Raw genomic sequence first — 24,669 nt, 5'->3', positions numbered from 1 at the left:
AAAAAGGAGAGAGAAAGAGAGAGACAGAGAGAGAGCCAGATTTGATCAAATACAAATTTACAAATTTTTATATGGCCAAAGATACCATAAAAAGTATCCAAATGTTAGTGAGAGACTGTCAGAAGATATTTGTTCCACAATATGACAAAGGGTTCATTTCTATATTTTACAAATAGCACCTACAAATTGATTTGTTTAAAAGATAAATAGAAAAGGGGCAAGGGACATAAAAGGCAGACACAGAGGAAAAAATTCCAACTTTTTGCAAAATTAAGAGAGAAACATCCAGTGGTGGTGGAAATAGGCTATTGGGAGTTTGAATTTCTTAAACTTTCAAAAAGTAATCCAGGATGTAGTAGATAAGTCTACAAATTAGGTCAACATTGATCCCTCTCCTTCTTGTTAATCTTGCCTGAACTTGAACCTTGTTTTCACCAAGAATATGGCAGAAGTGACCCTGGCCTAGCCTTTAAAAAACTGGCACCTTTGCCCTGGCTGGGTGGCTTAGTTGTTGAGAGCGTCATCCCATACACCAAAAGGTTGCAGGTTCAATTTCCAGTCAGGGCACATACCTAGGTTAGGGGTTCGATCCCTGGTAGGGGTGCATGTAGGAGGCAACCATGGATGTTTCTCTCTCACATTCTCATTTCTCTCTCTCTCGCTCTAAAAGAAAAAATATATATGGCACATATCCTCGGGTGAGGATTTAAAAAAAGACTGGCACCTTCTATTTTTTTCTTTATATGAAGCCAGACTGGCGCCTTCTATTTTTTCCTTATGTGAAGCCAGCTTTTATGAAAGAGATATGACTATCCCAAGACCATAATGTGACAACCCAAGCTACCCACGTGGAGAGAGAAAGAGTTGAGGAGTACCAAGGCACCAGACATGTGACTGAATCTTCTCAGACCATCCAGTTCAGCATAGTTGCCCACTGAATGAAGCTGAGTGAGCAAAACCTTGCCTTATTTCCTGGCCACAAAATTGTGAGGAAATAATAAATCATTGTTGTGGTAGGCCACTAAGTTTTATGGTGGTTTGTTACACAGCAATATATAACCAAAGCACAGGAGTATCTATTCAAGTAAAAGAAAAGAAAGAAAAAGCATACTTTTTGACCCTGCAATACTACTTAATAGATTTTGGTACATCTATATCATGGAATGTTGATATCCTTAACAAGAATTAGTTGAGCCCTAACCGGTTTGGCTCAGTGGATAAAGCGTCGGTCTGCGGACTCAAGGGTCCTAGGTTCGATTCCGGTCAAGATAGCATGTACCTTGGTTGCGGGCACATCCCCAGTGGGGAATGTGCAGTAGGCAGCTGGTTGATGTTTCTCTCTCATCGATGTTTCTGACTCTCTATCCCTCTCCCTTCCTCTCTGTAAAAATCAATAAAATATATTAAAAAAAGAATTAGTTGAACTCTAGAGATATTCGTGATATATTGTTAAATAAAATGCAAGTTGCAAAACAATATGTATACTATAATCTCATTTTAAAAGATTAAAACAAATATATATGAATAAATGCTCTTTTATGTTTTTATGAACTTACAAAAAATATAGCTATTTGTAAAACTATTAACATTGGTGTCTTGTAGGAATAAGCACAGGGTGATTCTGGGTAGATAGGCTACAGACCTTATTTTTGTGTACTTGTGCTATTGGATTATTGCAAGCAGCAAAGATATTTTTTGTTGTTTGAAAGAAAAATCCAATAAAATATTTAAATAAAAGGAATCAAAGACATTCAAATATTCTTGTTGTAAAAAGAAAAAAAATATTAAACTTTACGTAAGTATATAAACCAGAAAGGGAAATCATTGGGTAATCATCTTAATCCAGGTTAGAGTAATTTGCCTTATTGATTCAACAATATATCAAGGGCATCTTTCTGTTAGTAAAAATAGATCCCGATGACCCTTTTTCTTTAATTCTTTTCCCCCCTTTCTCCCCCCCCCCCCCCGACCCTTTTTAATGGCTTCAGAATATTCTATTGTTTGGATGTATTATAGTTTATTTAGTCAGTTCTTATTGTTAGAATTCACATTATTCCTACTTTTTCTGGTTATAAAAACAATGGTTATTCTCATAATACATCTTCACCTACTTCTTTTAGAAGTGAACTTGTTGATATACATATTGCTAGCATGCCTTCTACAAAAACTGTAGCAGTTTATAATTCCCACTAACAGTTTATGACAGGAGCAAAAATAATTGTCCAAGGCGATATCTAACCATTCTTCACGAAAACAGCCAAAAGGAATTTGCTAGTTTAGCAATTAGCAAATGTTTTCAGTTGCTTTGCTGTACAAAGGGACGTGGGTAGAACTGAAATTGTTGTGCATTCAGTCACCAAAATTCCTACTTACTAACTGGGGTAGAAGGGTCACAGGAGGTTAGCCTAGAAGTGAGAAAATGAGGAAAACGAGTCTTTTGCATGGAGATGAAAGAGTAAGTCAACTGAAGCAGATTTTCTCCAGTTTGCCAGGCTGAATGACTTGCAGTGCCATCTTCTGGCAAAGAAGCCCAAAACTTTCAATTTACCGTACATGCTGGGTGGGAATCAAGTTTGTCTTCTAAGCAGGACTAAATCAAAGGCCCACAGGAGAACCCAAAGGTCTTGGTGTTGGTGTGTTGGGAAAGGGATGAAGGGGAAGGAGACAGATTTCTTTGAAGTAAAGATCTAAATCATTTGACCTCTGAGGTCTCTGGCAAAATCAGAAGTCTCTCCAAGCTAATACAACCTGTGTACAACAGATACACCCTGGAGTTGTACCATCCATCCTTCTTCCGCTTCAAGTTTGTAATTTCCAGTGTCTTGGGATAAGTCACTTTAGCTGTAGGAATACCAGGACAACACCCTTATTAGGGAATATGTTTTTATCTTAGGAAGTCCTGCAATGAAGAAAGGTACTTAGACTACCACCCCTTTCAATATACTGACAATGAATTTATACACACATCAGATGTATAGATGTAGAATATCACATTATAACTTAAAAATTTTTTTTCGAGACTTAAAATTACTTTCTTGTTTTAATCATCCAAAATATACTAGAAAAAGGCTTGCTTTTTAAAGCAAAATTACTTTTAAAGATGTGGCATCCCACCCAGCCGGTGTGGCTCAGTGGTTGAGCCTTCACCTAAGGACCAGGAGATCAGTGGGGGCCTTGCAGGAGGCAACTGATAATGATTCTCTCTCATCATTGATGTCTCTCTCTCCCCCTTCCTCTCTGAAATCAGTAAAAATATATTTTTTAAAATGTGGCATTTTTAAATAAATAAAAGTCTTCAGGTTAAAAAAATTATTTTTGCAGTGTCTTATGTCTGGGACAAATTTATAGTATGCTTTATTTCAAATCAACTTCTGCCATACTACTTCAAACTACACACTCCTTTTTTTCCTTTCAACTTTCCTGCTCCCTTAACCAGTCCCGCCTGCAGTGCCCTGGCCCCGCCCCGCCCTGGCCCCGCCCCGCCCCGCCCCGCCTTGGCCCCGCCCCCTCCTCGCCTCGTCCCGCCCCCTCTCCCGCCCCTCCGCGCCCCGCCCCGCCCCCTCTCCCGCCCCTCCGCGCCCCTCCGGGCCCCTCCGAGCCGCTCTTTCCCAGCCACCTCCACTGCGCGCTCGCTTCAGCGCGCTGACGTCACACGCCAGCGCCAGTGACGCGCCGACCGCTCCCCCTTCTGCACTCGCGCCAGTGATTAAGAGGTGGTAGGCTGCAGTCTTCAGCCCGGGGTCCCCAGCACTTTCCTGCACACCCCGGAATCTAGCGCGGGCGTGGCGAGGCCGGAGGGCGTGGCCGGCAGGTAGCCTCCCTGTCCCGGCGGCCGCCGGTCCCCACCCCGCCGCGGCCACCGGCCACCCGCTCTGAAGTTGGAGCGGCAGCCTCCGAGGCACTCCCCCTGCCGCCGCCCCGCCGTTTCCAAGGGGCTCAGAAACCAGTTTGTTTCTCGCCCGGGTAGTGTGTACCTGGCTCACAGGGCGTTGCCCGGGTTGGGACCGAGTCCAGCCTGAGCGGTCAGGCCAAGGCTGTTGTCAGGCGTGGGAGTCTCACTGCCCCCTTCATAGTGGGCTGCCAGCTGCTGGTTGGAGACTCGGTTTCTCTTTCAGGATGTCATTTTCGAAATGCGGGATGATGCCTCTGCCTCTTTAAGTCCCATAGGAAGATTGCTACACCTAGACTTTGGCTCATAGATCATCACCGTTATCCCTACTAACGGCCTGTGTCGGTGAGGTGAGTTTTACTTGGGGGAAGCAATGAATGGTATGCACAATGGCAAAATCAGGTTGGAAACGAGGAGACTTTGCGTGGACTTGCTTATGTAGAGATTGCATGGATACCTTAAGTGCGCGGAAAAATAATAACCCCTATCTCACTACAATGTTAATTCTCTAAGGAGCAATATGTATTGCAAAGCAATCATTGGACATTGTTTAAACAAAAATCTATTAAAGTAATAGAAATCTTGGTACGGATAAGCAATCATTTACAGGCTTGTATGTTGTCTCCAATCTTAAGTTACACATAAATTTAATTAGAAAATGAGTAGCAACTGGTTGGCCTGTAATCTTACATTTCAGTTTCCATGATTTGAAACAATCTCCATATGTAAGGCATTAAAAGTTCTACTTTCAGAGTTCATAACTCATTTCTTACATATATACAGGCCTAATTTTTATTCTCTAAGATCAAGAAGCAGAAAAATTATTGCCATTCTAAGTTACATCAGAAATATTTATGAAGGATTAAAAGTTATATCCAATATAAACTAATAATAGCCTTTCCTTATGATGCAGCAGTATTGTAGAGATGATGGAGGGAAGCCAGATATGGAGAGAAGTAGTCCTTTGTTTCTAGTTTAGGTTTGTCTGGTGTGAGAAGATCCACAGATCTTCATTTAAAATTGCCCATTGTTCTGGGTGAAAGTTAAGGAGCCTATTTTGTGGGAAAACAGGTTTTTGCACAGTAAAAGTCACCATTAGTTTAGTAAGGTTTATGGAACTTGGCCACAGGAGTTCTTCTGAGGTCATTTTAATAATACATTGACATTGAATTCCAAGTAAATTTTATTCTGTCTAATCTTCCACCTCCTAAGTCATGATCATGACCCCATTTCATGAATGTAAATTATTTACATGTTGGTAGTTTCCACTAGGGAAGCCATTCATTGTTGCCTGAATAGACTTACAGAGGAGAAAAACAAGTATTTTTTTTTGGCGGGGGTGGGGGGTGGGGGGGGGGTGGGGCGGGGGGGAAGTCTAGTAGGAATCTTATTTTTGCTTTCTGCTTCTTTGAGTAACGAAAAATAAGGCAGGGACTTTCCTTACTGAGAAGATAAATTGACCCTCTCCCATAATCCCAAATGGTAATTATTATTTTGGGAGAATTATATGTATGGATTGTAGCTGCAGACAGCACCATAGGAATCTATTGACATTCCTTTACCCAAGTTTCCCTTTAGGACATCCTGTCCATCATATAACTGAAGTGACTTAATTTTTGAGATGGGTGGGGCTAAAGTTTTTCATTCATATACTCTGACATTTTTCATGTTTGGTGCAAATAACTTTATTATGTCAAACATTGCTTATTTATGGCTTAAAGAAATTTTTAGTAAAATGTGAGAAAAGATGTCTAATTTGACTAAAGGCAAGATATTTTTGGGGGGCAGGGAGGAGAGCATAGTTGACATACTTGAAAAGAAGAATGATACCATATAGGAAAATGTTGGATGTCAGGATTAGAAGTTTGGAAATGGAGAACTGTTCAAGAAAAATTGATTTAGGTAACATTCTTCCTACTTCCTATCAGAAGTTATGATTCTTCAATTTAATGTATTATTTTGAATAGATAATACATTTATACAGTTTAAAAAATCTTCTCAACTACTCAGTTCTCTTCCCTGAAGACAGCCAATATTACCAATTTATTTTGTATCTCTTCAGAGATATTACTTAACCTATACAAGCATCTATGTGTGTGTGTGTATACATGTAAGGGTTATATATATATATGTATATATATATCTTTATACACATACTGTATATATAAATAAATGTAAGTAGAAACACACACATGTATTATATTTCCTTTTACACAAAGGGAAGTATGAGCTATTTATTATTCTGGTACTTAGAAATTATATCTATATAAATGTTGCTTCTTTCTCTTTGACTTGTGGATGGATATTTAAGCTTTGCCATTTCAAACAATGCTGCAGAGGATAACTGTACATGTCTCATTTTCATACATTTCAAAATGTTTATAGGGTAAATTCCTATAAATGGAATTTCTAGGTCAAATGACTGAACATTTATAAGTTTGTATTTTCACCACATTCTGTTTTCTTATATTCCTCTTCACCATAGTACAGTAAAAAAAACTTTCTGAGTTTGGCCATTCTGATAGCTAAAAAACACTATCTCTTGCACTTCTTTTATCATGGTAAAATATACATAACAAAACTTATCTCTTGTACTTTTATATTGTACTAGAGGCCCGGTGCACAAAAATTTGTGCACTTGGGTGGGGGGCAGTCACTCAGCCCGGCCTGTGCCCTCTCGCAGTCTGGGACCCCTCGGGAGATAACGACCTGCTGGCTTAGGCCCACTCCCGGGTGGCAGAGGGCAGGCCCAATCCCTAGGTGCAGCCCCTGGTCAGGCTCAGAGCAGGGCCTATTGGGGAGTTGGGGTGCTGCCCCCCGTCATGCACAGAGCAGGGCGGATCGGGAGGTTGCGATGCCACCCCTAGTCACGCTCAGGGTAGAGCCGATTGGGGGGTTGGGCACCACCCTCTGTCACACTCAAGGCAGGGTCGATAGGGAGGTTGCGGCGCCACCCCCTGTGACGCACAGAGCAGGGCCAATCAGGGGGTTGGGGTGCTGCCCCCTGTCACTCACAGAGCAGGGCCTGTCAGGGAGGTTGTGTCCCCGCCCCCTGTCACACATAGAGCCGCAGGGTGATCAGGGGGTTTGGTCGCTGCCCCCTGTCACGCTGATCCTGGTGCTGGGAGGCCTCCCGGCTCCGCTGATCCCGGTGCTGGGAGGCATATTACCCTTTTACTATATAGGATAGAGGCCTGGTGCACGGGTGGGGGCCGGCTGGTTTGCCCTGAAGGGTGTCCTGGATCAGGGTGGGGGTCCCCACTGGGGTGCCTGGCCAGCCTGGATGAGAGGATGATGGCTGTTTACAGCTGGTCACACCCTCTTCAGGGTGGGGTTCCCCACTGGGGTGCCTGGCCAGTTTGGGTGAGGGGCTGAGGGCCGTTTTCAGGCTGGTGGGTGACTGAAGCTCTCAACCTGTCCTTTTTTTCTTTTTTTTTATTCTGGGCCAGCTTTAGCTCTGAGGCTTGGCTCCAGCTCTGAGGCCTTGGCTGCTGAAAGCAGGTATCTGGTTTGTTTGGGTTCTATAATCGAAACACTGTTTCAACTCCAGCTCTGAGATCCTGGCTGGCTGAAAGCAGGTTTCTGGGGTTTTGTTTATCTTCTATATTTGTAACAATGTTTCAAACTGCAAGCTCAGAGGCCGGCAGCAGCAGGCGGGGAACGTTGGAGTCCTCCGTCACTGAAGCAAGCAAGCCTCATGTTCGCTTCAAGCTGCCTGGTTGCCGGCCACCATCTTGGTTGGCAGTTAATTTGCATATCGCCCTGATTAGCCAATGGGAAGGGTAGCGGAGGTACGGCTAATTACCATGTTTCTCTATTATTAGATAGGATTTTTCATGTGAGATTGCATGCCTTTGCACATTGTAACATCAATTATATTCCTTTTTGTTGTTAACTTTATATTCTTTGTCCATTTTACTGTTGGCTTTTTTTTCGATGGATATGTAGAAGATTTTTATTTATTAGACAAAAGAATCCTTGGTGATCTGACCTAAATTATATAAATATATTTTATTTTTGTCATTCAAATTTTTATTTATGCTAGTTTTTGCTATGCAAGATTTTTATGTAGTCATATTAGTCCTTAGGGCTTTTGGGGTCTGTGTCATACTAAGCTATTCTACTCTAAGATCATAAAAATCATCCTCTTATGTTCTATTTTATTACTATTATGTTTTTAGTGTTTACGTTTAAGCATTTTATCATCTGGAATTTAAGTTGGTAGAAAGTGAGTAAAATGGATAACGGATTTAACTTTTTTTCCATGTTGCTACCCTAATTGTCTAAATACTAGTGGGGCCTTGACTTACCAGTGTCCTGACTAACGAGTTTTTCGAGATAAGAGCCGTCTCTCTCGGCCGATTTTTTGCTTTGAGTTGCGAGCTAAAATTCGGGTTACGAGCCAGCTTCAGATACCCCACCGCTAGCTGGCGCAGCGAACGTCACAGTGAACGCCACAACATCAGCCCAGCATCACGTATCTCACTCGTTCACTTTTTGATTTGACATACGAGTAATTTGAGTTACGAGCTCCGTCACAGAGCAAATTAAACTCGTAAGTCAAGGCCCCACTGTATTTGTTTTAAAATTCATTTTTCCCCTACCTATTTGAAATGTCTCCATGGTCATCCACCAAGTTAAAACTTTAATATATATTTATGGAGTTTCTATGATTTGCCAATTCATAATTATTATTGCTTTATAATGTGTCTTGACATCAAGTAGAACAAGCCTTCCTTCATTGGTCTTTTTTCCCCCCAGTATTTCTCTGGCTATTTTTGCTTTCTTCATATTAACTTTAAAATCAGCTTGTCTAATCTCTTACCCCCAAAGCTTTTGTTTTCTATGAAGACAGCATTAAATTTAGAGATTTTAAGAATTTAAATCTTTCTGATATTGAATTTTCCTATTCCATCCATTATCTATCTATCTATCTACCTATCTTTCTTTCTTTCTTTCTTTCTTTCTTTCTTTCTTTCATCTTTCTCTTTTTTAAAAATATATTTTATTGATTTTTTTACAGAGAGGAAGGGAGAGGGACAGAGAGCTAGAAACATCGATGAGAGAGAAACATCGATCAGTTGCCTCCTGCACACCTCCTACTGGGGATGTGCCCACAACCAAGGTACATGCCCTTGACCGGAATCAAACCTGGGACCTTTCAGTCCGCAGGCCGACACTATCCACTGAGCCAAACCGGTTAGGGCTCATCTTTCTCTCTTTCATGTTTGTTTTTTCCTTACTTTTTCTTTCTGTTCCTTTGATGATCTTTTTTTTATTGGTTCATTTTCCAGGTTACTAATCCTGTATGCTATTGGTTCTTAATTTCAGATATGTTAGTTCTGGAATGTCCATTTAATTTTAAAAAATAAATTTCAGTTCTTTGTTGAAACTCTTCCATCTTTAAAATCTTTTAAAATAAGTTCTCCATCTTAAAAAAATCAGTTTGTTCATCTATCTGTCTTATTTTCTTGAACATATTAATCATGGTCATTAAAATTCCCTACTGATAACTCCATATTTGAGTCATTTGTGAGTCTATTGTGTGTGTTTTTTCTTTTCATTTTGGTTGTTTGGCTCTCTGCTTTTTTTTTTTTTTTAACATGCCTCATAATTACTGACTGGATGCTAGAACTTGTGAATGAAATGTCTTAGAGTTTCTGGAACATTTATCCTCCAAAAATTGTTTTATTCTGGCAAGCTGATGGGAGTATCAGCTGGTAACTTTGATCCTGTTGAGGTTTGGCTTTAGCTTTGTTCGGACTAGCCTGTCTTATTCTTGCCCTGTGTGTGCACAATTTAGGAATGGGCTAACTGACAAGAGAGGAATTTATATGTAGATTTTTATTTATTTTTAAAATATATTTTTTATTGATTTCAGAAAGGAAGGGGGAGGGAGAGAGATAGAAACATCAATGATAAGAGAGAACCATTCATGGGGCTGCCTCTTGCACGCCCCCTACTGGGAATCGAGCCCACAATCTGGGCATGTGCCCTTGACCAGGACCCTTCAATCTGCAGGCCAACGCTCTATCCACTGAGCCTAACCAGCTAGGGCTATGCAGATTTTTAGACTCTAGGGTTACTCAGTTTTTTTCCCTCCTCTCCAGGATTTTGGCAGCCCTAAACCACTCTCTCCTCAGCCCATTAAGACTGCAGCTTTCTACTTAAGCTCCATTACTTGCCACAGTTTGGAAAATGACTTCAGGAAAAAGGCGTTGGTAAATATGGAACTTTCTAGTATATTCCTACCTTTCAATGATTATAGCCCCTCAACTTCTATCTGTTGTTTTATATCTTTTACTCAGCGTTTATGATTGTTTTGGGAGGTGGGATGGTCTGTTACGAGTTTCACCATCATGGTTGGAACAGTATGCCTCACCATTTCCTAAGTAGACTTTCACTTAATCTCCCAGATTGTCCAGGTATACCTTGGAGATATTGTGGATTTGACTCCAGACCCCTGCAATAAAGAGAGTCATAATTTTTTTTTTGCTGATAGTGGGTCTTGCCTTCATTTTGTAAAAAAGGCAACATCTGTGAAGCACGGTAAAGTGAAGCACAATAAAATGAGGTGTGCTTGTACGTATAAGGCATTCCATTCTCAGCTGTGTCAGGATCCCCAATCTGGAGAAATCGCTAGTCTTCTGCCGAGCTGAGAGAGGGGTAATCTCTGGGAGAGGAGGACGAGGCACACTGTGTGTCTGACTGCTTCTGACACAGTCACCCAATCTTGTTTTAGTCCTGATATTATCCTCACTCTCAGAGGCACCTGGTGCTTCCAATTACTGAGCTCGTCTGTAGTGGGAATTGAGTTATTTCCCACCGCTGGCTTGGGATACAGCTTTCTTTAGTCTTCCCTCCTCTGCCTTTCTTATCCCTTCAGAGTTGTGTTAGGTTTGAGGAAGAAGTAGAGGTAAATATGTATGTTCATTTGATATGTTAATTATTAGTTGCAGTTTATTTTTTTGATTTTTTAAAGATTTAGGCTAAAATAATGATTCTCGTGGCTTCTTTTCATTTTTCTGAAGGAAAGACTTTGGCTATATCTTTCTGTTATTTCTACTCTTTGTGGCTAATAGAACAATTCTAAACAGTGTTGCAGTTTCCTGTTTTCTGACCCACTTGGCCTTTTATTTTCTTCTCCTTCAGTCTTAGATTATTATAGCTGTAGGGCCCTTAAGATAGCATTATGTTGAACGGATCAGTGTGTTTAGATGAAGTATCCAAGGCTCAGAGAAGTCAGGTGGTTTGCTTTTCTTCACGTAGCTTTTATTTTCCAAATCCTTTGCTTTATTTGTTGTATCACATAACTCTTTGGAAAGCTCAGGTATCAAAAGCATCTTTGCTTTTATGCTTTGAATATCTTCAATATCAGGCATGTTTTATGGATATGGAATTGATATAATGGTAAGAGACCTTAAGAATACTATCAAATTGGTATTGTGATTTTTATTTGATGTTGGAAGCTGAAGCTTGGAAAGGGCTTGATCCCTAGTGGGAGGGAGGCAGCAATCAATGTTTCTCTCTCATTGATGTTTCTATCTCTCTCACTCTCTCCCTTTCTCTCAAAAAAAATTTTTTTTAAAAGAAAAGGGAAAACATTTATTTGTCATCTGAGTTTATTATAATGCTGAAATTAGAACAGGATTTTTATGTTCCTTCAGTTACATGTTATGATGATTTTGGAAATGTAAGTCTATGGTACATTTTGTTATCTTTTCTTTCATTTGGTTTGAAAGTCTTCTAGGGTTGTAATTCAGCTGAGAAGTCTTGCATCTAGGAAATAAATAGCTTGGTTAAATATCCTGTAAGACAGTGAAAGTAATCTATCATGTTTTCCCTTCTACTTCCTCTAGTGTACTACACTAGTCTAATGTGGACTCTACAGAAAAGGAGGGCTGTCAGTTGCTCTGAAACTTGTTGACCACAAGTCTTTGCTTGTTTATAAAGGTGTCTGCACTTGACATTATTTGATGGTGGCAATTAGAGTCATCCTTCTTCTCTACTAGGGCAGATTCTATTCTACTTTACTGAGTTGTCAAAACCACAATATTCACTCAGTTATGCAGTAGGCAGCAGAATGCAATATTAGAGACTCTTAGAGCTTCCATCTTGTTAGTGTGGTCCCTTGAAAGGAATTGGCAACTAAATTTTGAGGCAGGGCCAAACTTACTAATTTTATTTTATTTTTTCTTGGCACAAGTTACAAAATAATGATGGCTGTGAAATAATCTCATTATGTGGTTATTGTTTAATACAATTTGACTTATGAAATTTAGTTTTCTAAGATGAGTTTATCTTGATTTTTTTTTTTTCTAAATAGCATAGTAATGTAATATACTTTTGTGTCCTGGAGAAATCATTAAATTCTGGCTGGTGCCCAGATAACTATTATGTTATGCCATTTGATCAAAGTTGGCTTGAAAGTGTTTGAAATGACTCTCCTACCTTAATTCACTGATAATGCTATATTGCTATTGTAATAGTTAATTTCCTGTTTCTCTTAAAGTTGCTAAAAGGCTTGTAATGTCTTCCAGAAATTTTGAAATGGAAAATGGTTATAATGTTTTCTAAGATAGAAGAAAGCTCTTTCCTATAACATTTTATGGGGAATTGATTTTTACCACAGGCTGAGTTCTGGCCTTTAGTCTTATAGACTTAGAATATGAATTTTGTCATTTAACGAAACTGAATAATTTCTTAGAGGCAAAATAAAATAAAACAAATTTTAGTATTGAGAAGATGAAGTGAGAACATGGATTTGTTCATTTACAATGAGAAGTATGGTAAACTGTCACAGAAATTTTAATATAAAGTCTTCATGACAAGCTCATTTTCTTAGACATAGAAAGCCTGCTTGCAATGAATGGGAATAGAAAAGAGCAAGTTAGGTGAATTAAATATTTATTAGTTTTAGATTAACATAGTGAATTCTTGTATCTCCACAATAATGGTGCTCTTGCTAATAAGCAGCACTAATGATTGCTTTTGCGACTTTTTCTCTCCACCTTTCCTTCCCTCTCCCCTCTCTCTCAATTAAAAAAATTTTTTTTAACTTTTAAAATTTTTGTTAATCCTCACACGAGGGTATTTTTTTCCATTGATTTTTAGAGAGAGTGGAAAGGAAGAGGGGGGCAGAGACAGAAAGAAAGGGAGAGAGAGAGATATTGATGTGAGAGGCACATCAATCAGTTGCCTCCCACACGTATCCTAACTGGGACATGCCCTTGACCGGGAATTGAACCCATTACTCTTCACTGTGCAACCCTCTAACCACTGAGAAACAGCTGCCAGGACTCTTTCACTTTTTTAAAGATTTCACTACCTCGCATATTTGGCTTCTGTCTCCACCAGTCTCCTGAAATTACTATTACTAAAGCTTCTAATGATCTTAATCAAATATCTGGGTATGGTAAGAGTCTAATTATACCAAAGGCAGAAATATAAAGAAAAGATGGATACATTTGTTCATATTGTTAACAAATGGGAGAGGGCCTCGTCTCTCCTAGTTGCTTGTGGATATGGATTTCTTGTGATATCTGGAGAAAAATAATTTCCTGAGACTTGCATGGGAGGATGCAATATGGTAGAAAGCTTTCTGTGGAATTAAATTTCTGAATTTCCAAAATCCCATTTCCTTTTGTCCTGCCATATAAGAAGTGTAGCTAGGGCTTCATTAGAGCTAAAATCAGAGCTAGTGTCCAGAGTTGCCTTTCCATGTCTGCACAGTCCAATCAAGCATCAGGCTAGCTTAATTTGTGTTTCCCCGCTGCAGTCCATCAGTCCATTGCATGTAGAGTCTGCAGGGCCACATGGCTACGGGGGAAACATGGGTAGGAGCAAAACAAGAGAGCCCCATGAGTCTAGAGGAGCCAAGAGTGGGGAGCAACAAAAGAAAGAATTCCTTTGTTTAGGGGATTCTGTGTTCCCAAATTTTCACAGGCTTACAGTGTCCATGCCCATTCAGGCCAACCATCTCTGTTCCAAGGTTGACTGACTGGCAAGTACCTTCCCTATGTCACCCAACTTTACTGGGCATGCATCTGTCTTCCCTTTGTTGGAACTCTTCCCCCAGTGTTTTGCAGGGAATAGCCCTGTGGTTCCCTGGGGAGTGCAAGTTGCAGTTTCCTGGTGAAGCTGCCCAATTGACAAGCCTATAATGTCTGGCCTTCCCTTTCCTTCTTTCCTATCCTCTATAATAAAAGCCTGATATGCAAATTGTCCCTTCGGGTGGTGGTTTTGACCGAGAGTTAGACTGGGAGACCAGGAGTTCGACCACTCACTTTGACATGCACCGACCACCAGGGGGAGGCGTGGAACATGGCGGGCATTCGTGACATGACATTGGCAGCGGGCGGCAGTGGAGGTGCTGCCGGCCCCGATGGGTCCCGACAAGAATGGGACTGTGGCGGGATGGTGGAGCAGGTGAGTGGGTGGCACCAGGCCAAGGTGGGTGTGAGCAGGGGCCTGATCGCCCCGTTGATTGCCCCACAGACGGTGACCAGGCACTGAGGGAGCCAAGTGGGGGGCCCCGGCCCCGAACGATTGCCCTGCAGGCGGGATGGTGGAGCAGGTGAAGGCGGCGCCAGGCCAAGGTGGGGTGCCAGGCGGGGCTGCGGGGTTGTGAGGCTGGGGGTGCAAGCTGGGGTCCGGTCCCTTCAGGCCATCCCGAGGGACCCCACCTGTGCATGAATTCGTGCACTGGGCCTCTAGTTATTAATAACTAGCTAAGTATAAGAGTGTCAATGTCAAAATAAACTTTTATATTTAAACTAGAGGCCAGGTGCATGGATTCATGCACCAGTGGGGTCCCTTGGCCTGACCTGCGGGGATTGGGCTGAAACCAGCTTTCCAACATCCCCAGAGGGGTCCCAGATTGTGAGAAGATGGTTCTTGGGTGACACACCCCGAAATTGGGCTCGCTCCTCTCTGGTTCCGGGTGCATCACCTGATAACTGCCACTGTCAAGTGACCGTAGCTTGGCAGCTGCTGAGTTGAGCACCTGCCCCCTGGTGGTCAGTGTGCGTCATAGCTATTGGCCAGTCAGCCAGTCGCTTAGGCTTTTATATATATAGATAAAATTGAAAAGCAAATAGCATGGGCCTGGCTGGTGTGACTCAGTTGGTTGGAGTGTCCCTGTACCAGAAGGTCATGGGTTCGATTCCTGGTCAGGTCATATACCTAGGTTGCAGGTTCAATCCCCATTCAGGGAGTGTGTGAGAGGCAACTAATCAATGTATCTCTCTCACATCAGTTTTTCTCTCTCTTTCCCTCCTTCTCTAAGATCAATTTAAAATAAAATAAAAAAAGAAAAGCTAATAGCATAAAAGGAAAAAAGAATGTATGATAGAGAAGGGTTAAAATGTTCATTAAAGAAGGTTTTACAAAATAATTTTTTATTTTATTTTTTAACTGTTTATTGCTGAGAGTATTGCAGATGTCCCCCCCTCTCTCCTCTTGCCCACCTCCACCGGGGTCCAGTCCTGCCCCAGGCTTTTACTACCTTATTTATTGTCTGTGTCCATGGGTAATGCATGTATGCATATAAGTTCGTTGGTTAATCTCTTACCACTGCTCTCTCCCCGCTTTCCTCAGAAATTCGTCATTCTGTTCCATGTTTCCATGTCTCTGTTTCTATTTTATTCATCAATTTATTTTGTTAATTAGATTTCTTTTTCATTTATTTTAGATTCAATTGTTGATAGATATGTATTTATTGCCATTTTATTGTTCATATTTTTTAAATTAAGATATTATATATGTGTCCTTATCCTCTCATTGCACCCCCCCACTCATGCCCTCACACCCCCCCCCCCCCCCATTCTGTGTCCATTGTTTATGCTTATATGCATGCATACAAGTCCTTTGGTTATCTCTCCCCTTTACCCCCACCCTCCCCTGCCTTCCCTCTGAGGTTTGATGGTCTGATCGATGCTTCTCTGTCTCTGGATCTGTTTTTGTTTATCAGTTTATGTTGTTCATTATATTCCATAAATGAGTGAGATCATGGGATATTTATTTTTCTCTCACTGGCTTATTTCACTTAACATAATGCTATCCAGTTCCATCCACATTGTTGCAAATGGTAACAATTGCTTTTTTTACCGCAGTGTAGTATTCTGTTGTGTAGATGTACCACAGTTTTTTAATCCACCCATCTGCTGATGGGCACTTAGGCTCTTTCCAAATCTTAGCTATGGTAAATTGTGCTGCTATGAACACAGGGGTGCATATATCCTTTCTGATTGATGTTTCTAGTTTCTTGGGATATATTCCTAGAAGTGGGATCACTGGGTCAAATGGGAGTTCCATTTTTAGTTTTTTGAGGAAACTCCATACTGTTTTCCACAGTGGCTGCACCAGTCTGCATTCCCACCAGCAGTGCACGAGGGTTCCTTTTTCTCTGCATCCTCGCCAGCACTTGTCATTTGTTGATTTGATGATAGCCATTCTGACAGGTGTGAGATGGTACCTCATTGTCCTTTTGATTTGCATCTCTTGGATGATTAGTGACTTTGAGCATATTTTCATATGTCTCTTGGCTTTCTGAATGTCCTCTTATGAAAAGTATCTACTCAGGTCCATTGCCCATTTTTTGATTGGGTTGTTTATCTTCCTTTTGTTAAGTTGTATGAGTTCCCTATAAATGTTGGAGATTAAACCCTTATGGGAGATAACTTTAGCAAATATGTTCTCCCATGGAGTGGGCTTTCTTGTTGTTTTGTTAATGGTTTCTTTTGCTGTGCAGAAGCTTTTTATTTTGATGTAGTCCCATTTGTTTATTTTCTCTTTAGTTTCCATTGTCCTAGGAGCTGTATCGGTGAAGATAGTGTTTTGGCATATGTCTGAGATTTTGCTGCCTGTGGATTCTTCTAATATTTTCCTGTCTTATGTTTAAGTCCTTTATCTATTTTGAGTTTATTTTTGTGTATGGTGTATTGTTTATATTTTGATCTCTTTTTTCTTCTCCTTTCCCTTTAACATTTCATGTAATACTGGTTTGGTGGTGGGTGAACTCCTTTAGCTTTTTCTAGTCTGTGACACTCTCTGACTGGCCTTCAATTGTAAATGATAATTTTGCTGGGTAGAGTAATCTTGATTGTGGGTCCTTGCTTTTTATCACTTTGGATATTTCTTGCCTCTTTATTCTGGCCTGCAAAGTTTCTGTTGAGAAATCAGTAGTTGTATGGGCATTTCCTTGTAGGTAATTAACTGCTTTTCTCTTTCTGCTTTTATGATTTTTTATCTTTAATCTTTGGCATTTTCATTATGATGTTTCTTATTGTGGGCCTCTTTGGGTTCCTCTCTGTACTTACTGGACTTGTAAGTCTATTTCTTTCACCAGATAAGGGAAATTTTCTGTCATTATTTTTTCAAACAGGTTTTCAATTTCTTGCTCCTGCTTTTCTATTTCTGGCACCCTCATGATGCTAATGTTGATATGCTTGAAGTTGTCCCAGAGAATCCTTACACTATCTTCATATTTTTAGATTCTTTTTTCTTTTTGCTGTTCTGATTGGGTGTTTTTTGCTTCCTCATATTTTAAATTGATTTGATTCTCTGAGTCCTCTACTCTACTGTTGATTCCTTGTAAATTATTCTTTGTTTCAGTTAGTGTATCCTTCATTTCTAAGTGGTCATTTTTTATGTTATTGTTGTTCTCACTAAGATCCCTGAAGCTCTCATTAAGTTCCTTGAGCATCCTTATGACCATTGTTTTGAACTCTGTATCTGGTAGTTTGCTTGCTTCCATTTAATTTAGTTCTTTTTCTGGAGATTGCTTCTGTTCTTTCATTGTGACATGTTTCTTTGTCTCTGCATTTTGGCGGTTTCACTGTGTTTGTTTCTATGTATTAGGTAGAGCTGCTATGTCTCCTGGTATTGGTAGAGTGGCCTTGTGTAGTTGGTATTCTGTAGGGCGCAGTGGCTCAGCCTCTCCAGTCACCTGAGCTGGGCACTGTAGGTGCTCCCTTGTGTGGGCTGTGTGCACTGTCCTGTTGTAGTCGAGTGTTGATTGCTGTTGGCATCATTGGGAGGGATTGACACCCAGGCCAATCAGCTGTTCCAACCAGCTGCGACTACAGTGGAAGAGCCGCTGTGCAGGAGATGCCCCCATGGAGCAGTGGGGCTATGGTGCTCATCGAGTCTGCCCCTTGAATGTGTTGCTTGTGGATATGGTAGGGTTGTAATCTGGCATGGTCTGAAGCTGTCCACTGGGTGCACTGGCTCTGGGGCCTCTTGGGAGGTGCAAAGTCAGCTACTACCTGTGCCCTGCCTAAGGCCACCTGGCCTGAGCTACAGAGCAATCTGCAGATGGCTGCTACTTATGTTGGAGTTGGAGGTGTCCAGGAGAGGCCAAGCTGTGAACAAGGCAGGCTGCTGCTAGTGCTGGGCCCGGGCCCACTTAGCAAGAGGTATGGGGCATGCTGAGTCCAGCTGCTGTTTGTTTGAGACATTTTAGGAAAGCCTGAAGCCTGAGCCAGGACAGGCCATTCACATGGAAAAGCCACTGCAGACAGCTTGGGTGAGGCTACAAATTGGGTGGGACAGGGCTTCAGGGAGTCAACAGGGTGAGGAAAACTGTGGGCCAGGTTGATGGAGACTCAAAAATGGTGACTGCCGATATGCACTGTGGTGGGGAGGTCTCAGCAATGGAACAATAACCTGTACCAGCACTTTTGTCTGGGAGAAAGATGCCCCCCAATCTTGCTCTAATGCCAAACAATTATGTGCCTCCCCATATGTCCCTGAATCCTTTCTGCTGCCCCAGCGCTGGAACTCAGAGGGAGTAAGTCACTCAGAGGGAGTATTGTCACTAAGCCACAATCTCTGCTGGTTTTTATAGCCCGAAGTTATGGGGACTTCTTTTCCAGGCACTGGAACCCGGGGCTGAGGGGTCTGGTGTGGGGCTGAGACCCCTTGTTCCTCACGGAAGGCCTCTGTGGCCAAGATATCCCACCCTATTAAAAAAAGCCACGCGTGGGTGTTGGAACAGCCCGTTTTGCGCCTCCACGCCTCCTACTAGTCTCAATGTGACTTCTTTAATTCTCTAGTTGATAGTTCTGTGGTTTAGTTGTAATTTTGATGTGGTTGTGGGAGGATGCGAGTATCGTGTTTAACCTATGTCGCCACCTTGGCCCTCCCTCCTACTTTTAAAAAGACTGTTCCAGAAAAAAATGGACAAAGAACTTGGATGAAGTGTTTCAAAGATCAGAAATATAAAAGTTCAATAAACATGGGTGAACTTTTCAAATTCACTGTTATGCAAAAGAAAAGGCACCATTTTTCCCTTCAAATGTAATGAATAACAAGAACTGAAAGTGAGGCAGTGCTCCCTATGTGCCAGCACTGTTCTTAGTACATGACTGAAATTAATCCTCCAACAAGTCTGTAAGTACAGACTGCTTTTATCCACAGTTTACAGATGAAAAAACTGAGGCACATGAAGATGAGTAGCTTGCCCAAGGTCACATAAGTAATAAGTGATAAAGCTAGGATTTAAACCTGGGTTCTCTGATTCCAGGGTTTCAGTGCTCTTTACTACCCTTAATTGCCTCTCAAAGATTTTAATAAATAATACCAGTGTTAAAAGAGTACCTAGGAGCAAGCACTTCTAATTTAAAAAAATAATTTATTTCAGAGAGGAAGGGAGAGGGAGGGACAGAAACATCAGTGATGAGAGAGAATCATTGATCAGCTGCTCGATCCACACTGGGGATCAAGCCCACAACCCGGGCATGTGCCCTGCCCGGGAATCGAACCATGACCTCCTGATTCATAGGTCGATGCTCAACCACTGAGGCACGCTGGTCGGGCCTAGCACTTTTATACACTGCTGGTTAGAATATACATTATTAGTCATTTCTGTAAGACAGTTAAGCAATATGTTTGAAAGTTTTAACATGTTCACATTCTTCGAACTAAGAATTTATCCTAAGGAATTTTTATAAGTAATAAGTACATAAAAATGTATGCATGGAAATTTTATCTGAAGTTTTTTTTAGACTAGCAAACACTGTAAATAATTTAAATGTATAATAGGGGATTAATTAAATAACTTTGGGAAACAGCCTTATTGGAGATAATAAAGTAGTGCTAGTAATTAATTCATATAAGTTTGTTTCTCTCTCCATATATGTTAAGTATATACAGTATTTGACTTTACAAAGCCTTCTTTTTTAAAAAAATATATTTTATTGATTTTTTACAGAGAGGAAGGGAGAGAGATAGAGAGTTAGAAACATCGATGAGAGAGAAACATCTATCAGCTGCCTCCTGCACATCTCCCACTGGGGATGTGCCCGCAACCCAGGTACATGCCCTTGATCGGAATCGAACCTGGGACCTTTCAGTCCACAGGCCGATGCTCTATCCACTGAGCCAAACCAGTTTTGGCTACAAAGCCTTCTTATAAAATTCATATGTCGGCCGGCTGGTGTGTCTCAGTGGTTGAGTGTTGACCTATGAACCAGGAAGTCTGGTTCGATTCCTGATAAGGGCACATGCCCGGGTTGTGGGCTCAATCCCCAGTAGGGTGCGTGAAGGAGGCAGCCGATCAATGATTCTCTTTTATCATTGAGGTTTCTATTTCTCCCTCTCCCTTCTCTGAAATCAATAAAAATATATTTATAAAAAAATAATAAAAATAATAAAATTGAAATGTCACTGTTTTTCTCTTTTTAGCTATCACTAGGTTGCATGAATAAAATAAAGTTTATTTAACTTTCAGTAAATATTTAAAATATCCTTTTAAGTACACACATCACTAAGGAAGTATAATTTAAATTAAACAGTTATTATAGATGATGTGCTTATCTCTGTTAACAGTTATTTTTGTTTCTGTCTAGCCTATCAGTTAAGATGCCTTAGAAAAATAACTATGGAGAAGTATGCTAGACTACAGAAGATTGGAGAAGGTTCATTTGGAAAAGCCATTCTTGTTAAATCTACAGAAGATGACAAACAATATGTTATCAAGGAAATTAACATCTCAAGAGTAAGTATATTTTTCTATTGGTTATTCAAGTAATATCTGGTTACAAAAGGGTTCACTGTTAGAGATTTAAAAAAAAAAAAAAAGCAATGTATAACCTAAAGTGGAAGACTGCCATAATCCCAGGGAGAGCCACTAATTTCAGAATAGTCTATATATCCTTTCATATTTTTTTATGATATGTGCTTGTGTTTATATGTCTACTGTTCTATAACTAAATCTAGTTTGAACATCTTAAAATGTTTTTACTTGTCGATTCAACTCATTCTTTTTCGCTTCTGGCAATATTTTGTTATTTGGACCATGCTTCTTTGTTAACATTATTTTTTAACTACTTTCTTGTTTATGGACTTTTAAATTGTATAGTAATGTTTAATATAGTATTTTCTCTTTTCCTCCCATTTAAGATGTCCAATAAAGAAAGGGAAGAATCAAGGAGAGAAGTTGCAGTGTTGGCAAACATGAAGCATCCAAATATTGTCCAGTATAGAGAATCATTTGAAGGTCAGATACAGTTTTCAAGAGAGTTCCAAAAACTCCTAAGCCATATAATGACATTTAGATACTTTCCTTATAAGGAATCTTTTTGTGAATGTGTTCATAGGAAGGAAAGTATATCATTTTTGCTTCAATATGTATGCATATGAATATCAGCTTGATTCTAGGATAATGCGCCACACTATCCTGAAGCAAGGGGTCCTGCGGGGGTGAGGCTGAACGGAGTCCTAACGCAGCATGCCCGACTCCGGGGACGGTTCAGTGACGCAAATCCAACTTTATTGTGTGAGTGCAGCAGTGTATATAACATTCCAGACCAATTAGAAGTTTACAACATCCATAGGGCAACCAATAGTAGGAAAGATCAGGGTACTATGTAGGGGCTCTAGGGGGTCTTCTCAGGCGGGCGATGCCACTTCCTGGTGTGCCGAGGAAGCTTGTGCAGGCGGAGCGTGCTCACGCCATTGCATCTGCCGCAGCACTGAGATAAATCTCCTGAGCTCTCCCTACACTATCCCTGTGTAGTTTAATACTGGCTCAATATTACTATAATTTATTAAAAAGAAGCAATGTTAGTAAGTGCAAGAATTTGGACAAAACTAGAACAGTAGTTTACATCTTTTTGTTAAACTAAACTCCTTTGAATCTCTACCAGTACTGCTACTGAGAAAATGTTCTGATCTTTAGAAAGTATTCTATTCATTGGTATTCTCTTGTAGACCTCATTCTTATGATACTGAGGTATGTTGAAAAAGTGTTCTCAAGTTCTTAAAATGTCATAGCTATATTGCTGATTTGGAAATATGTTCCATTATATTTGTTAATGCAGGAACTAAAATAAGGATAAGCTTCTTTAAAGGCAGGTTAAAGTGGTGTATTGAAATCCTGTTGAAGTCATTCCCCTTATTATCATAATTCCCTATCTACACTAATAAAAGAGAAACATGGTAATTAGCGTACGACCGCTACCCTTCCCATTGGCTAATCAGCATATCTTTATGCAAATTAACTGTCAGTCAAGATGGTGGCCAGCAGCCAGGCAGCTGGAAGCGAACATGAGGCTTGCTTGCTCCAGTGACTGCAGACTCCAACGTTCCCAGCCTGACTTGCCGGCCTCTGAGCTACAACTCTAAGAAACTATGTTGCAAACATAGAAGATAAACAAAACCCCAGAAACCAGCTTTCAGCCAGCCGGGATCTTAGAGCTAGAGTTATACATTGTTTCGATTATAGCAGCGGAAGCCTCAGAGCTAGAGCCAGAGCTAAAGCTGGCCCAGAATTAAAATAAAAGAAAAAGAAAAAAAGGAGTGGTTGGGAGCTTCAGTCAATTGCCAGCCTGAAAGCAGCCCTTAGCTCCTCACCCAGACTGGCCAGGCACCTCAGTGGGGACCCCCACCCTAATCCAGGACACCCTTCAGGGCAAACCAGCCGGCCCCCAGGCCTCTATCCTAAATAGTAAAAGGGTAATATGCCTCCCAGCACCGGGATCAGCGGAGCCGCGAGGCCTCCTGGCACCAGATCAGCGTGACAGGGGGCAGCGCCCAAACCCCCTGATCGCCCTGCGGCTCTGTGAGTGACAGAGTGCGGTGTCCCCCCCCCCCCACCCCCCCCACAGGACCTGCTCTGTGTGTGACAGGGTAGAGCCATAACCTCCCATCGGCCCTGCCCTGAGTGTGAGAGTGGCGGCGCCCCAACCCCCTGATCGGCCCTGCTCTGTGTGTGACGGGGCGGCGCCCCAACCCCCCCCCCCCCCCCCCCCAACGGGCCCTGCTCTGTGTGTGATGAGGTAGAGCCATAACCTTCCCATAGGCCCTGCCCTGAGTGTGACAGTGGCGGCGCCCCAACCCCCTGATCCGCCCTGCTGTGTGTGTGACAGGGGGTGGTGCCCTAACTCCCCTATCGGCCCTGCTCTGTGAGTGACAGGGGGGAGCTCCTCAACCGCCTGATGGTCCCTGCTCTGTGCGTGACAGGGGGGAGCTCCCCAACCCCCTGATGGGCCCTGCTCTGTGCATGACAGGGGGGAGCTCCTCAACCCCCTGATGGGCCCTGCTCTGTGCATGACAGGGGGGAGCTCCCCAACCCCCTGATTGGCCCTGCTCTGTGTGTCACAGGGGGTGGCGCCGCAACCTCCCCATCGACCCTGCCTTGAGTGTAATAGGGGGCGGTGCCCCAACCCCCCAATCAGCCCTACCCTGAGTGTGACTGAGGGTGGCATCGCAACCTCCCAATCTGCCCTGCTCTGTGCATGACAGGGGGCGGTGCCCCAACTCCCCAATCAGCCCTGCTCTGAGCCCGACCAGGGGCTGCACCTAGGGATTGGGTGTGCCCTCTGCCACCTAGGAGCAGGCCTAAGCCAGCAGGTCGTTATCTCCCGAGGGGTCCCAGACTACAAGAGGGCACAGGCCGGGCTGAGGGACCCCCCCTCCCCCTCCCCCGAGTGCACAAATTTTTGTGCACCGGGCCTCTAGTAAATTATAAAACAGGAATAGAGGTTGAAAGTAGATGTTAGTTTAAATGACTGTTTTGGATCACATCACATACCAGTTTCAGAGTCTGAATTAGAGCTAAAGTATCCTTGCTCCCAGATCAACATTGATATTGGAAAATAGATGTGAAAAGTTTGGATAACATTGTTTCATATAGCCAGGCCAGGTGGCTCAGTTGGTTGAGCGTCATCCCATATACCAAAAAGGTTGCAAGTTCGATTCCTGGTCAGGGCACATACCTGAGTTGCAGGTTCATCCCCAGTTGGGGCATATACAATAGGCAACCGATTAATGTTTTTCTCTCTTTCTGTATGTGTCTCCTTTTCTCTCTCAAAAAATCAATAAATAAAATTGTTTCATATAATATAAGAGTGGAGAGAAAATATTTTCGGGTATTTAAATGTATAATTAGATTTAATATTAAATATTATATTAGACACTTTATTATTTTATCTGTATCTCTAAAATTTATACATTTAAAAAATTTTGATCTTATTGAAAAAGTGGGAGTTTGTATTGTATCATTGTATATTTGAGTATATGTGTTATACATTTTTATTTTCTCTGCTTCGTTACTTAAACATAAGGGTAGCGTCTTATATTTCTGTATCCCTAGCATCTGTGCAAAGTGCCTGGCACTGAGATGTGTGAATGATTGAAGGGATACAAAATAGATTAGTACTTCCCTCATGGAGAAAAGACTTTTTAGTTAACCTTATATTTTAAGTAATATTTATCCCCCAAATAAACAATGTTTAAGCAGCAGAAAACATTACAGAATGTTTGTACTAAAGCTCCAG

General features: G+C 41.6%; 1 protein-coding gene across 4 annotated transcripts in view; it reads left to right on the top strand.

Annotated features, from left to right (window-relative positions):
• Positions 1 to 3,712: 3,712 nt before the first annotated feature.
• Positions 3,713 to 24,669, top strand: part of NEK1 (NIMA related kinase 1) — a 142,983-nt gene continuing 122,026 nt past the window's right edge. For 3 of the 4 annotated variants that reach the window (XM_070415458.1, XM_070415457.1, XM_070415455.1), the window contains exons 1-3: positions 3,713 to 4,239; positions 20,740 to 20,888; positions 21,293 to 21,389. In XM_070415458.1, the coding sequence (XP_070271559.1) occupies positions 20,772 to 20,888; positions 21,293 to 21,389 (214 nt within the window). In that variant the 5' untranslated portion in view covers positions 3,713 to 4,239; positions 20,740 to 20,771. Of the gene's footprint in view, positions 4,240 to 9,999; positions 10,111 to 20,739; positions 20,889 to 21,292; positions 21,390 to 24,669 lie in introns of all 4 variants that reach the window. The other variant, XM_070415456.1, reaches the window with a different exon arrangement.

This window comes from Myotis yumanensis, unplaced genomic scaffold (assembly GCF_028538775.1).
Source record: "Myotis yumanensis isolate MYYU_CA2020_CCGP unplaced genomic scaffold, mMyoYum1.0.hap1 SCAF_5, whole genome shotgun sequence".
In the NCBI taxonomy this organism is placed as follows: Eukaryota; Metazoa; Chordata; class Mammalia; order Chiroptera; family Vespertilionidae; genus Myotis; species Myotis yumanensis.
The sequence above is the reverse complement of the archived record's forward strand: the minus strand, read 5'-3'. Positions and strand labels throughout refer to the sequence as shown.